Genomic DNA, 13,327 nt, shown 5'->3' on the forward strand with positions numbered 1-13,327 from the left:
TGTATATGTTGGTAAGAATCCATACAGCTCAACAACCTGTAACTGCAATCTAGGTGTAGATTTTCCCTTCTGATGTTGTATAATAATGACATTATTATCGCCGTATTGTTGAAAAAGTCTGTTTTGAGATAGTCTAAATAACACATATTTCCTAGATAAGCATGATAGTTCTAGAATTACTGCTCATTAAACCTTTGTTAAGCATTCTCTGGATTGTCCAATAAATTTGGAGTACTGTTGTATGAACCACATTTGAGATCAAAAGAAGCTTGTTTCACAATTTTTAAAATAAATTGCCACTGGGTTAAAAAGACATCTAATTTTTGAGTTTGCATACCTGTCAGCTTTTAGGGATTAAAAAGAAATGGGACCCCAGATGTATGTCTAGACATTGTAGATAGACTAATGCGCTCAATCTTTGTTCTTACATAGAATTAGCCAAAATAATTTTCTGATATCTCATAGCAGTCAAAATAATTTATCAGGCTAAAGATAGAAGTTAAAACTGCAAACCTTACTTGGAATTATTGGTTTAAGGTCTTTGATTTCAGTGGATGACACAATTTTGCACAGGATAATAGAAAAGAATATTTAGTGTGCAAATAGATGATAATTGTTAAAACAATCAACTTATTGTAGTGGTCTTCAATCAGGTTATGTGTAAAAATATTAACAATATAGTGCAAATTCATTCCACAAGTAAAAAACATCTCAAAAATAACTTAGAATATAAATTTACCAAAAAGTGTAAAAAAAAATTAAAATTGTTCTTTTCAATTGTGAATACTAAGTAAAAAAATCTCTTTTTATGATCCTGTAATCCCTAGGAAGCAATTTAAGAAATCTGAATTTCTCAATATAAACCACTCCTGTCATTCCAAGCAAAAGAGTTTATTGAGTAGAGTCTAATTTCTCACTTAGTTTTAAGTTATTAAAATTTGAGATAATTTTACTTGAAGGACAAAAGCTTTACTTAAGTTTGGTTAAATTTAAAACCAAACCTGTTTATAATAGAGTCATCCTGTTTTATAAAAGCAAAGGATATGGTTTTTTCCCCCTTAACATCCACATTGGTTTCTTAACTTCTTTCTTTTCTAAAGTAGAATTAGCTCTGATCCTAGTTCCTTTGTATTATTCCGCTTTTTAAAATTTTGTTCTCTATATGACATTTATTGTACAGGTAGTCCTCAAGTTACAACCATTTGTTTAGTGACTGTGAAGTCACTGTGAAGTGTCTTACAACTTTTGCAGCATCCTCATGGTTCATGTGATCAAAATTTAGACGCTTGGCAACTGGCATGTACTTATGATGGTTGCAATGTCCCAGGGTCATGTGATCACCTTTGGCGACCTTCTAACAAGCAAAATCAATGGGGAGGACAGATTCACTTAACAACCATGTTACTAACTGAACAACTAAAGAGATTCACTTAACAACTGTGGCAAGAAAGGTTGTAAAATGGGGAGTGATTCACTTTATAACGGTCTTGCTTAGCAACAGAAACTTTGGGCTCAGTTGTGATTATAAGTCAAGGACTATCTGTAGTTTGGTAAGACTGACACAACAGCAGCTTTTATAATCCTACTTCTGCACACATGTTTCAGCTAAATAATAATACGTATCATAATATAATGTAATCTATGTAATGTAATGTAATACAAGATAACATATTTTAAAATGCTGTATGAATGTTAGCATATGGATTAAGCATCCCAAGCTGTTCTACAGAAAAAATTATAATGCCCTGAAATCACACAGGTGTCTGATATATAAATGAAAACAGACACAGAAGCCATTATACTGTCTGCAGAGAATAAAACAATAAAACAACATTTTCTTTAACTGCTTGTAATAACTTGTCATGTGTTCTCAAAAGGACTTTCCCTCAATATAAGAAAAAGCTTGTGGTTGGAGCACTTATAAAAATATAAGGGAAAAATGGAAGTCAGCAAACTGGGAATAAAAAAATGCAATTTTCAGGAAACCAGTTTGAGTTTTGAATGATGTTAGTTTATATCATTCAAATATATATAAGTCACTAGAATTGTACAATTTCTTACTAATGTTCATATACTTTCTCGATTGGTTTTAGGAGGTTGGTGCTGAACTTGAATTTGTCTTTCCTGACAAGAATATGAACATTGATCAAAAATTTTGTCCTATTTGTGATCAGAAATAAAAACAGTGTCTATGTGTTAAAGCAGCGGTTCTCAACCTATGGGTCACGACCCCATTTGGGGTCGATCGACCATTTCACGGGGGTCGCCAAGCAAGGCTGTCTGCCATTTTTTTCCCCTTTTCCGGCGGGTGCCTTACCTCCCTTGAGCTGGGCCAGCTGGTGGTCGGCCTGCTCCGTCTCTGCCGCTTGCCAGCTACGCCTCGGCCGGCGCAGGGGGCGTAACCACGCATGCGCGGCGCTCCCGGGCAGGGAAAGTCCTCGACTTACGACCGGTTTAGTCCTCGACTTACGACCGGTTTAGTCCTTGACTTACGACCGGTTGGGGGTCGCGGCATTAAAAAGGTTGAGAACCACTGTGTTAAAGTAATGTCACAGTGTTAGTTTGCTAAGGCATTGTTTTAAATCTGGTATATACACTGGCAGAAAAACATAATTCAAAGCTGCCGAGTCATAAGAATAATTCTCCTTTACTCTAAAAAAAAAAAAGAATTGGCATTGGCATTGTGTTTCCATTGTCTTTCTCCTCCTCCTTTTGACCTTCAGTTCAGGCAAGCATATTTCCCATGCAGCAGCTCCACCTCATAAGCAATACTAGGAAAATCCAGAGACCCAGAGCTTTCGTGCTTCTTCAATCATTTCACTTTAAATGGCTGCTCCCTGTGGTCCATATGAAGATTTGGTTATTTCAAGGAACAGAATTCAGCACGCTTTATCTCTGCATGATTCCTTTTCTTGTGAACATTTTTTTTCAGAACAATCTGACTTCTCACTGGTTGAAGTCCAATCCTCCTGGTGGATTGTCCTCCTTAGTGCCTAAGAGCCTGATTCAAACCAATTACATTGCAACTAAAAACGCTTTCTTGGTTCATGTTTTTTTATCTCCAAAATTGCTCTTCACTAAGGGGAAGAAGTGCTTTCTTGCATTTTGATTTCTACCCATAAATAAATTCATATCAGTACATTTCTGTCTGCTCTACATGCAAACCCCAAAGCTCCTGTATTATCCTAATTGCCCTTATTTCTTAGTTAGAAGAAAGAGATTAATGTAGCCTATTTCCATCTTGGGATCATTAAGTTTATCTGGCTCCCTTTCAGTCAGAATTCAGACCTGGACATGGGAATGAAATGGCATCTCTTTCTCTCTGGTGTATGACTTAAGTGCAGGCTACAGGTACAGTCCTCCTGGTCCTCTTGTTTGCTATCCTCAACTATGGAATTCCTCAAAGGTTTGCATATCATTCTTGGGAAGAGGGGGATATAGATTTAGAAAGCTTCTGCTCTTTCCTGAGAATTCAGTTCCAGTTGGTACTAGGGAAGAACAACCATCGCAGACAAGTATCTCCCTATGCTTCTTGGCAGCAGTCACAGATAATTTTATATTTTAGCTTCATAAATCACACATTCATTTTTAATTTTCTTTTCAGCAAAAAGCCCATAAGAGGATTCCATTCACTAATAAATGTAGTTATTGATCTTGGTCTAACCAAACAAGTTACTTCTGCTATCTTTGCTACTTCTGCCATCTTCACCAACTACTTCTCCAATGTGGGTATTTTAGAGCCTTTCCATTTTTGCACATATAATAGTCTTACAGTAGTAATCATATATAAAAACAATCTTCCATGGCTCTGTCCAATTGACTGCCCATAAATCTCGGTAGTTCTGATGTCAGTTGAATATTATCTTTAAAATTATTTGTGTCATTATATGACTTGAGCCCAAAAATCTCTAGCCTTTTTACAAGTCTGCTAGGCATGATAAAATGACTGTTCATATTGCCCACATTTCCAACATAAATTTGAAGTACTTTTATGCATTCTAGACAATTTTTCTGGAGTCACATACCAATGGTACATCATTTTATAAAAAGTCTCTCAAGTTACAACAAAATGTAAATATCAGTCCTTTTAATCACATTTTCCCACTGTTCCATCAGTTTGTTATGTGCAAACAAACGTGTTATGTTAGCCCATTTTATAAGTCTTTCACTTGTTCTTTTTCTGCTTCAAATTTCAATAAAAATTTATACATTTTAGCAATTATATGCTCATCATTTATACATAGTTTAACCTCAAATTCTGTTTCTCTTGCTCAATTCCAAATGTCCTATTATCTACTTTTAATCTTTCTTTTAACTGTGAATATAAAACCCATTGAAAACTGTTATCTACAGCCAATTGCTCTTGGATATGTCAATCTTAACTGAAGGATTGCCACCAGGTTAATGAGATTTAAAAGGAAATTAGATAATTCAGTGGCAAATTAATTGTTAATTGTGATGATTATATCTTATTTCTAATATTGGAGGCAGCATGTTAGTATAAGTTGCTGGAAACACACATTAAAGAGTTTTATTTACCACCTTTATTTTTCCATGTATAGTAGAAACAAACTATTGAATCTATTTCAATTTGAGGGGTCTTTGGTGCTCTCTCAGCTTGCTTGTTTTCTTGCAAACATTTCATTACCCTAACTAGTTAACATCATCAATGTACTGATGATATTACCTAGTTTGGGTAATGAAACATTTGCAAGAAAGCAAGAAAGCTGAGAAAGCACCAAGGACCCCTCATTTCAATTCTGAAGCTACAAATATTGCTACTTCAGTTTTTCTTTATATTCTAAATATTTAAGATATACATGATTTTATATTTGCAAAACCTGGAAGATGTCTTCAGTCCCAGAACATCTCAGTGTAAGACAAAGTTGCTGTTCATTGATGATAGGTAGCTTAAGATGAATGATTATGAAAAGATATTACAATAGTGCTACTCTTTCTAACCAAATCCAGGAAGAAATTTTATAGCAGTGAACAACCTGGCCTATTACAACTTGTTTGAAACATCTGTGCTAAGAAGACACTTTTTAGAGAAAGTTTAAAGTATAACATTTTCTTTCCTTAGGGATGTATACTAGTTCCAGCACAAACCACAATGGACCATCACCTGGCCTTCTACCACCACATCAGGATGTTCTGTCGAGGCAACACATACTCGAGTCGGCTCTCACTAGTGCACATCATCATGTATCATCCATAGAAAGTGATGGAGAAGGGTACGTAATAAAATATTTTGCCATTTTTAATGTTCCAACTTTCTCTCTTTCATTTGGGGGGGGGGGTCTCCTGAACCCAGGAACAGGAAAGATCTTTGCATGCAGTCATCTGTGTTCAGCCTGCTATTACATGTGAAATTTCATTGGCTGGCAACTATTCTTCCATTAGAAAAAAGAATTAGCTTTCTCTAAACTCTTTCTTAAAGATACATATTGGAAAAGTGAAGGGCAAAAGAGTGACTCTTTCTGAGCTTCATTTATAAATCATGTTAGGGTGCTAAGAAACCAAAATAGATCCCTTAATGGATGAAAGGTCACTTGCCTAAGACTTATTGATCCATGGAACTTGTAGGACAGTCCTGTTAGATTGTGGTAACAAAAAATCTGAAAGCGTCTTGTTTTACCCTTTCTGACTATCAAATTATTTTAAAAGGTATAAGATTTTGTGTAACTCACTTCATCAGATGCATAGAGCCACATCTGTGTGTTTTTCCCCTGAAACTTGAGCTCTGTGCTCATACCTTCCCACGTCCTCTTCTCATGTGATTGAGTATATGCATTTGGGGAATTACATTTTCTTTTACATTAAATATGGGTAAGTGGGGATACACATATACACACTTTTAAAAGGTACTTTTGAAAACTACTGTTATGTGGTAAAATTGGATAAACTGAATTCCTCTGAGTTCAAAACAAATTATAGATGGCAGTGTTTTATTTCAAAAGTATACTTAGGAAAGAGGTTAAGATTGTAGCTTCTAATGATGACAGGCCTTCAGGGTGGAGAAAGAGAAAATTATATGTGACCTATAATAATGCCTATAACTGTATGGCTTACTAAACCAGCATCTATCAGCCCTATTTGGATAGTGGGAAAATTAAGTTTTCTGAGGTCCAGTAATTTTTCAGACATTCAAAAACTTAGTGTATTTAAAGAAAATGGAGCCTCCATCCAATTTCTATTAGAAAGTTTTCCCATACTGCAATTATAAAGGCTTGCTCTTTTTGGCCACCCAGCTTTTGTTCTACTTTGACTTTGCTCCCATAAAAAACCTGAATCACACACTGCAAGAAGAGTGATCTTTAATTTTGAGAAGTAAATAAAAACTGGAAGAAACTGTTTCAAATGTGGAACTTGTAGATGTTCCCTAAACATTATTTAAAGGAAAAGATTTTGTTTCTGACTCTGTTCTGATATTGCCTAATTATGCTTAGGTTCCAATTTGTTAAGCAACAGCATGTTAAATGTTATTAGCAAGTGTAAAAACCCAGTCTTTGCACAATTGTAAATACAATTTTGGATTACACACACTTTTTAAAATAACTTCATCTGCTTACCATATCATGGAGCACTGGATTAAGTGATTAATTCACTCCTAGTCCAGAAGGAATTCTAGTTTTTCAGATATAATCTTTATGACCTCCTCATAAATTATTTTATGAAGTAGTATGTCAAGTTATTTTAAAAAGTGTGTGTATTCTTGCAAACATCCATGTATGTTATGGTTTTCCTATAAATATAAATCAATTGATGTTCCTTCCTTGGAAAGCAACCTGCACATGAAGTTGGGACTACAGCTCAGAATTTGTGGCTTGCCAAAGATCAGTAAAGACTAGATTTTTCCCTGTTGTAACATTCCACTTGAGGGAGTAGAATATTGGGAATACAAATAGAGGGTGGGGATTTTTTGTTTGTTTGTTTCTGTTTTTTTTCCCTTCTCCACTTACTTCCTTAGGTCTTCATTGACTTCATTGTCTCTTCTGATTTTTCTCTTCCCATTGTCATGATACTGATTTTGATCCTTCTTAAGGAAATCCATTAAGAACCTTTTTCCTAGTTATATATTACTGATTGATTTATTCCTTTCCATTTATGTAATCTCTATTGTGTCAAAGGCATATGAAACAAGCCAAGTGATTTCACTTTTTATTGGATGTTCCTCCTTAAGTTTCTGCCAGGAACAAATTTAATATTTATTGGCTTTGACTGTAACTGGATTGAATTTGGAGAGATTGCTAAACATGCAATGGAAGAACATGCTAATCTTAAGAAAGCAAACAATGTCATTATGCTTTTTAACTATGCTTTTTTTCAGAAGCAAGTCTAACATTTAATTGACTTTAATCCAGAATCTATTTGTCTGAGAACTAGGAATGCCTGAAAACTAACAAAACTCGCACTCTAACATATTAATTTGAATACTTTTTAATGAGATTTTAAAAAAAATCTAGTAATCCTTTTGATGGTAGAGTAAATTATTCTAAATGCAAGAAGAAATATATATTTAAAATTATGCTACTGGTCTCTTGCTTAATTTTGGGGTTGCATGTAGAAGAATATCTTTAACTTTAGAAGTTTATTAAATTGGAAAATATTTTATATCAGATTATAGTGTGTATATGTAAATTATATGATAGCCATTATATGCCACTAGTTTATAATACTATTTATTCTAGTCATAATGATCTCACTAACAGGATTTGTTTTAGCAACATAATTTGTGGCATGTTTCCATCATAATGGGTTTTGTAATACATTCTGTTTACACAGGTCCATATTTCCTATGCTGAATTTTGAAGTAAACCACCAGTTGTTTTTAAGACAAGACATTCTCTATAGTCCCACAGTTTTATATTTGGGAATATCTTAAGTCAAAGAATTGCAGTATTGTGGAAGGGGGTTATAGTGAATGCTATATTAAATCTCTCATCATTGATACTTTGCTGTCATTTGCCTGAAGTAAGCTAGTAAAATGGTGTTCAGACAAATCTGAAACACACCATCTGAATAGTTTTTCATAGCAAATTAAGGGATTGAATCTTTTCTGAAAAGTTTATGATTCCCCTAAGCCTAAGGTTAGGACTCTGGGACTCTTTTTGGATTCATCACTGCTAGAAGAAGCTCCAATGGATTATGTGGCATGGCTTTTTAATCAGTTGGTATCACATCCTAATTCTGTCTGCAAGTGGATAATCCACCATGATTCATGTTCCACATCTATTGATATAATGTACATGCATGTGCTTTTGAAGATAACCTATAATCTTTATCTCATGTGAAATATAATCTTGAGAAAATTCATTGGAATTTTGCAGCCATGTTTCCCACCTCTCAATTAAATCTTGTCTTCCATCTTTTTACTAGACTAATTCAAAATTGTGGTTTGAATTTACAAAACAAAACCTACTTTGGAATCTCAAGACATTTATAAATATCTTTCCTGAAGTAATGCTGCACTATTGATGCTTCAGTATCAGGAATAAAGACTAGGCAAAAGGATTGAATCTGGACTGTTCTTGCAAGTGACATTTGTTCCATGTGCTCTCATTACTATCTCTTTGACAGCATGAAAAGTTATTTTTCTATTTCCAGTATTTTAAAATAAGATAATATGTAGATACATTCTTTCTATGTTAAGATCACTTTTTAATATCTTCTTTTAGATCTTGTTGTTCTCTGATGATGGCTGCACTTTATCTTTTATAAATGAACTAATTTTATCTTTCAGATTGGTGTTCTTTTACTGCTTTATTGCATTTTATTGCATACATTATACAGAGATTAGAAACACAATTTGATGCACTGTTAAATACTATTATTAACAACAATAAACATGCCAAAATAAGTACTGTAACACCCAAATCTGCTCTGAGCTTTCTAAAATCATAGCAGAATATTTTGTAGTAGAAATAACCACACAGAAATCTAGTACTATTATTTACTAACACAAGGCTGATATCCTTTTTCACAGTTTTTTGCAATCTTACGTTAATAATTAAATATAATTTAGTATATTAATAATTAAATATAATTATACCTTTGTTAATACAGGGTAGCCTCACTTATCAACTATATTGGACTTAGCAATTAAATATAATTTAGTATATTAATAATTAAATGTAATTATACCTTTGTTAATACAGGGTATCCTCACTTATCAACTATATTGGGCTTAGCAACTCTGTTGCTAAGTTAGTGCAGTTGCTAAGAGAAACATCACATCATCGCACTGACGTATGGCTTCCATTCTGGATGTAGTTATTAACCGAATCACCATGGGTTGTTAAGCATGACATGCAACTTCCTGTTAGCTTCCCCCATCGTTGGAAGCTAGCTGTGAAGGTCATAAACGGCCATCACATGATTGCGTGATGCTGTGGCCATCGTAAATGTTCATCAGTGGCCAAGGACATGAATTGTGATTGTATGTCTGCATGACACAACTTCGAGGATTGGTTGTAAATCTCCTTTATTTCGGTGCCATTGTTAACTTCGAATGGTTGCTGAATGAGTGGTCAGTAAGTGAGGACAATCTGCAGTAGATACAAGTTCCATCAGGATAAAAAATGTATACTGATTACTGCACAGATTTGATCTGTGGCCACTCATTTTCTACCTAAGCTGCTTTATACCCTTTTGGGAAACTGCGTTTTGCCTCATTTATGACCTATCTCAGACTCCTTGTTGAAGTATACTTAAATGTACAAAATTTCTGCACTATGAGCCAAAGTGATGACAGGGTTGGATTCCTGAGCTTAAGTTTTTGGGACAGAACAAAATGATTGCTATCACAAATTGTAATGACTGAATCATCAACTATGAAAGAAGCCAAACACCACAAGATGCTGAACACAAGAAATCTACTCATGTTTGACAGAAAGGCTAAGAATTTGATCTAAAGCCTTTTTTAAAAAATAAAAATAAAAAAAGCAGCAACAAAAAAGGCCCTTGTTATTTTGTTCTTTGCCAAAGTCAGTAATAAGGCAGCACTCAGTTTTCCCAAATGATTTTAAAGACATTTACATAGTTTGACAAAAAAATATATTTAATTTACTTGAAAATGATCTAACAAAATCTGACTTCATTATCAAACATATTTACCCTGGCTACATATGAGACCTATTTATTTCCCTTTAATAAAGAAGCATGTGATGCACAGAGATCAAGTAACTTTATATCAATTAATATTAATATTAATTAAAGTTTGTTTTATTTAGAAATTGTCATATAAAAAGTAGAGTTTGTCATGTTAGAGTTTCTTGTTACTGTTTTTTAAAGTCAGGTGGCAATGTGCTATATTGACATCACATGCACTTGACCAGATTGATTTGTAGAACCTGAAAATGTGTGTCGGGGGACAAACCTGTAGTCTTCAACTTACACCCATTCGTTTAGTGACCATTTGAGGTTACAAGGCATTGAAAAGATGACTTATGACCGTTTTCCACACTTAGGGCCATTGCAGCATCCCCGTGGTCACACGATAAAATTCAGACACTTGGCAACTGGCATGTATTTATGGCAGCTGCAGTCTCCCAGCGTGACCTGATCATCTTTTGTGACCCTCTGACAAAGCCAGATTAACTTAACAACCATGGCAAGAAAGGTAGTAAACTGGGGTGAAATTCACTTAACAGCTGTCTTGCTTAGCAACGGAAATTTTGGACTCAATTGTGGTTGTACATCAAGGATTACCTGCCCTTCAAAAGAAAATTGAAAATTGAAGCTACAGAGCTATTTGTGTGGTACCTAAATATAGTGGCATTCAGCGAAGAAATATGTGCCCCAACGTGTGCACTAAAGTGATATTGCATATTTCTCGGCGTTTGCCTCATTGTGGTTCATTTAGATCAGCTAAATGGTTATTTGTAGCATTATTTCACTCTTCATAGAAGAGTAGAGTTGCCATCTTTAGCAAGATGAAAACCTCCATCTGCAAAGTTATTCATAATCCTGGACAGCCTATGCTATTGCAGGCCACCTCTTTAAAGAGAAATATTCCTCATAAATGTATTTGCAAAACCCAGTAATATTAACAGAATAACAAGGTTGAAAGGGACTTAGAGGTCTTCTAGTCCAACCCCCTGCTCAGGCAGGAAACCCTATACAATTTCAGATAAATGGTTTTCCAATCTCTTCTTAAAAACCTCCAGTGTTGGAGCACCCACTACTTCTGGAGGCAAGTAGTTCCGCTGTTAATTGTTCTCCCTGTCTGGAAATTTCTCCTTAATTCCAGGCTGCTTCTCTCCTTGATTAGTTTCCATCCATTGCTTCTTGTCTTGCCTTCAATATTAAATGAGATGGGTGACATATAAATTTTATTGAATATATGCCTCCCAATAGGCTTTCCTAGGAGACTCCAAATTTTTGTTAAATATCTATTTTATTTCAGTATTTTTCATATGATCATTCATATTTAGAATCTTGTTTGGAGGACAACATATTAAAACAAATCTTATGTTAGATTTTCACCTTTTAAAAAAAGTAGATGTAAGCTGTAATACTATATACATTTCCCTGGAGCAAAGTCTCCTAAAATTAAATAGGACTTATTTCTGCATAGGAAAGAGATAACTGGATTTTTTAAAAGCCTGTTTGCTTTTGCATCTAGCAGCCATATACAAATCTTATAGAGAAACATTGCTATATCAGTTCCAATTTTGTTTTAGAATAATGTTAAATATTGATTATTCTTTGATACATTTTAGCTGTAACGTACTTCAGATTTCTAGTTAACAAGCATTCAAGAGGGGAAAAAATTAAAAGATGATAATATTATCAAATAACAGGGACTCAAAAGAAAAGCATATTTCTGCCAAGCGTGATAGACGTATGTGTGAAAGAACAAAACGACAACTGGTGCTTGTTAAATGTTTCAACTGAATCAGCATTTAAATCCTAATGAATGGGCAAGAATCTTTACATGGATGGAGAAAATTGATGGATCCCATGTGTATAGTACTTGTTTGTTATCCTAGTTTAGTGGCAAAGCTTTAAGGGATAGATTTAAAATAGAGAACATTTGGTAGGATTAGTGAGGTACCATAATTGGATGTGGAATCCAGCAGTTAGGCTTTTACTGTTTATGAGAGAATTGACTTCTCCAGAACGGACATGCCACTTGCGCAGAACATAAGAAACTGACACAATATGGGATCATCTTTGCTAAATTCAAAACACATGGGGATGCTTTTTCATTTCTGTGAACACTGAGGAGCAGTTTTGCAATCTGAGGAAGAAGTGAATAACTAAAATAGAGTTATGTTAACATTTGGGAAATAGATACAACTTTTATCTTTTGTCTAGCAGAGTGTAACCCGTGCCTCACTGATAGGATTCTTGAATCCTATATGAGGGTGAGGGGCAGTTGCGAAGTTTGATATAAGAAGTTTGAAGTTTGATAAATAATCATTTCACTGGATAGAATGTTGCTTTTTTTCTAAGTTAGGCTCTCTTCTCAAAAACTTTAAAAATAAGTTAAGATTTATGGAACTAAAATTGGCCCTTATTAGTTGATAGACACACACATTTAACATACACACAGATAATATGCACGCATGCACAAACTGCGTATTTAGTGTGTTGTACAAAATAATTTTTATTAATTATAGCCCTTACTGGGAGAAAGCCGAATGATTTCTACAGTGAAAATATAGATGAGGAAGAGGCCTCAAAATATCTGACCTAGCTAGGCTTCCCAAATCTTACGTCTTTCACTGTCTTGACTATGTCTTTGATAATTTCCAACCAGCACAATTATTGTCCTGAGTTGTAGCCAAATAAGCAAAGCAAGAGAAGGATGATACAATCCAACCTCTCCTCAGAGCAGAATTTCTAAACTCAAAATACCCTAAGATCTTTTAAAGTTCCATCTAACTTTCTGCATTGTTGAAAAGCTCTGAAATCTCTCTAAGGTGGAGATGAAACCTGCCCTCCCATAACCAAAAATATTAAATTGACATTGCTTATCTTAGTTCAGATGGTTCACAATTGATTAGGCTTAACATTGGATATCCAATTTAGATGATATAATGTTTAACTAAAAAAGGTACTACATGACTGGCAGGTTTAGAAACCAAGTCTGGACCTGCTTTTGTTTGGATACCATTCCAAAAAAACAAAAGAGAACAAAATAAAAATTCAGAAAAACAAATATCTCTGCAAAATGTGTATGTTTGTAGGTGTGCATAATTTCTGGAGCATTGAGCCATTTCTTCAAACTCATGAGGGAGAAACACTTGTTTTGTCTGGTTTATTTTTGCTTCCAACTGCAGGGGATGATGTCATGAAGGTAAGACAGTTCAGATATTGA

General features: G+C 34.5%; 1 protein-coding gene across 1 annotated transcript in view; it reads left to right on the plus strand.

Annotated features, from left to right (window-relative positions):
• GLIS1 (GLIS family zinc finger 1) overlaps nt 1–13,327 on the plus strand; it is a 223,983-nt gene that overhangs the window by 190,668 nt on the left and 19,988 nt on the right. Inside the window, 1 exon segment of the mRNA XM_029283125.1 lies at nt 5,084–5,234. Within this exon segment, the coding sequence (XP_029138958.1) occupies nt 5,084–5,234 (151 nt within the window).

The sequence above is a fragment of the Protobothrops mucrosquamatus genome, unplaced genomic scaffold, assembly GCF_001527695.2.
Source record: "Protobothrops mucrosquamatus isolate PMUCROS unplaced genomic scaffold, P.Mucros_1.0 scaffold24, whole genome shotgun sequence".
Lineage (NCBI taxonomy): Eukaryota > Metazoa > Chordata > Lepidosauria > Squamata > Viperidae > Protobothrops > Protobothrops mucrosquamatus.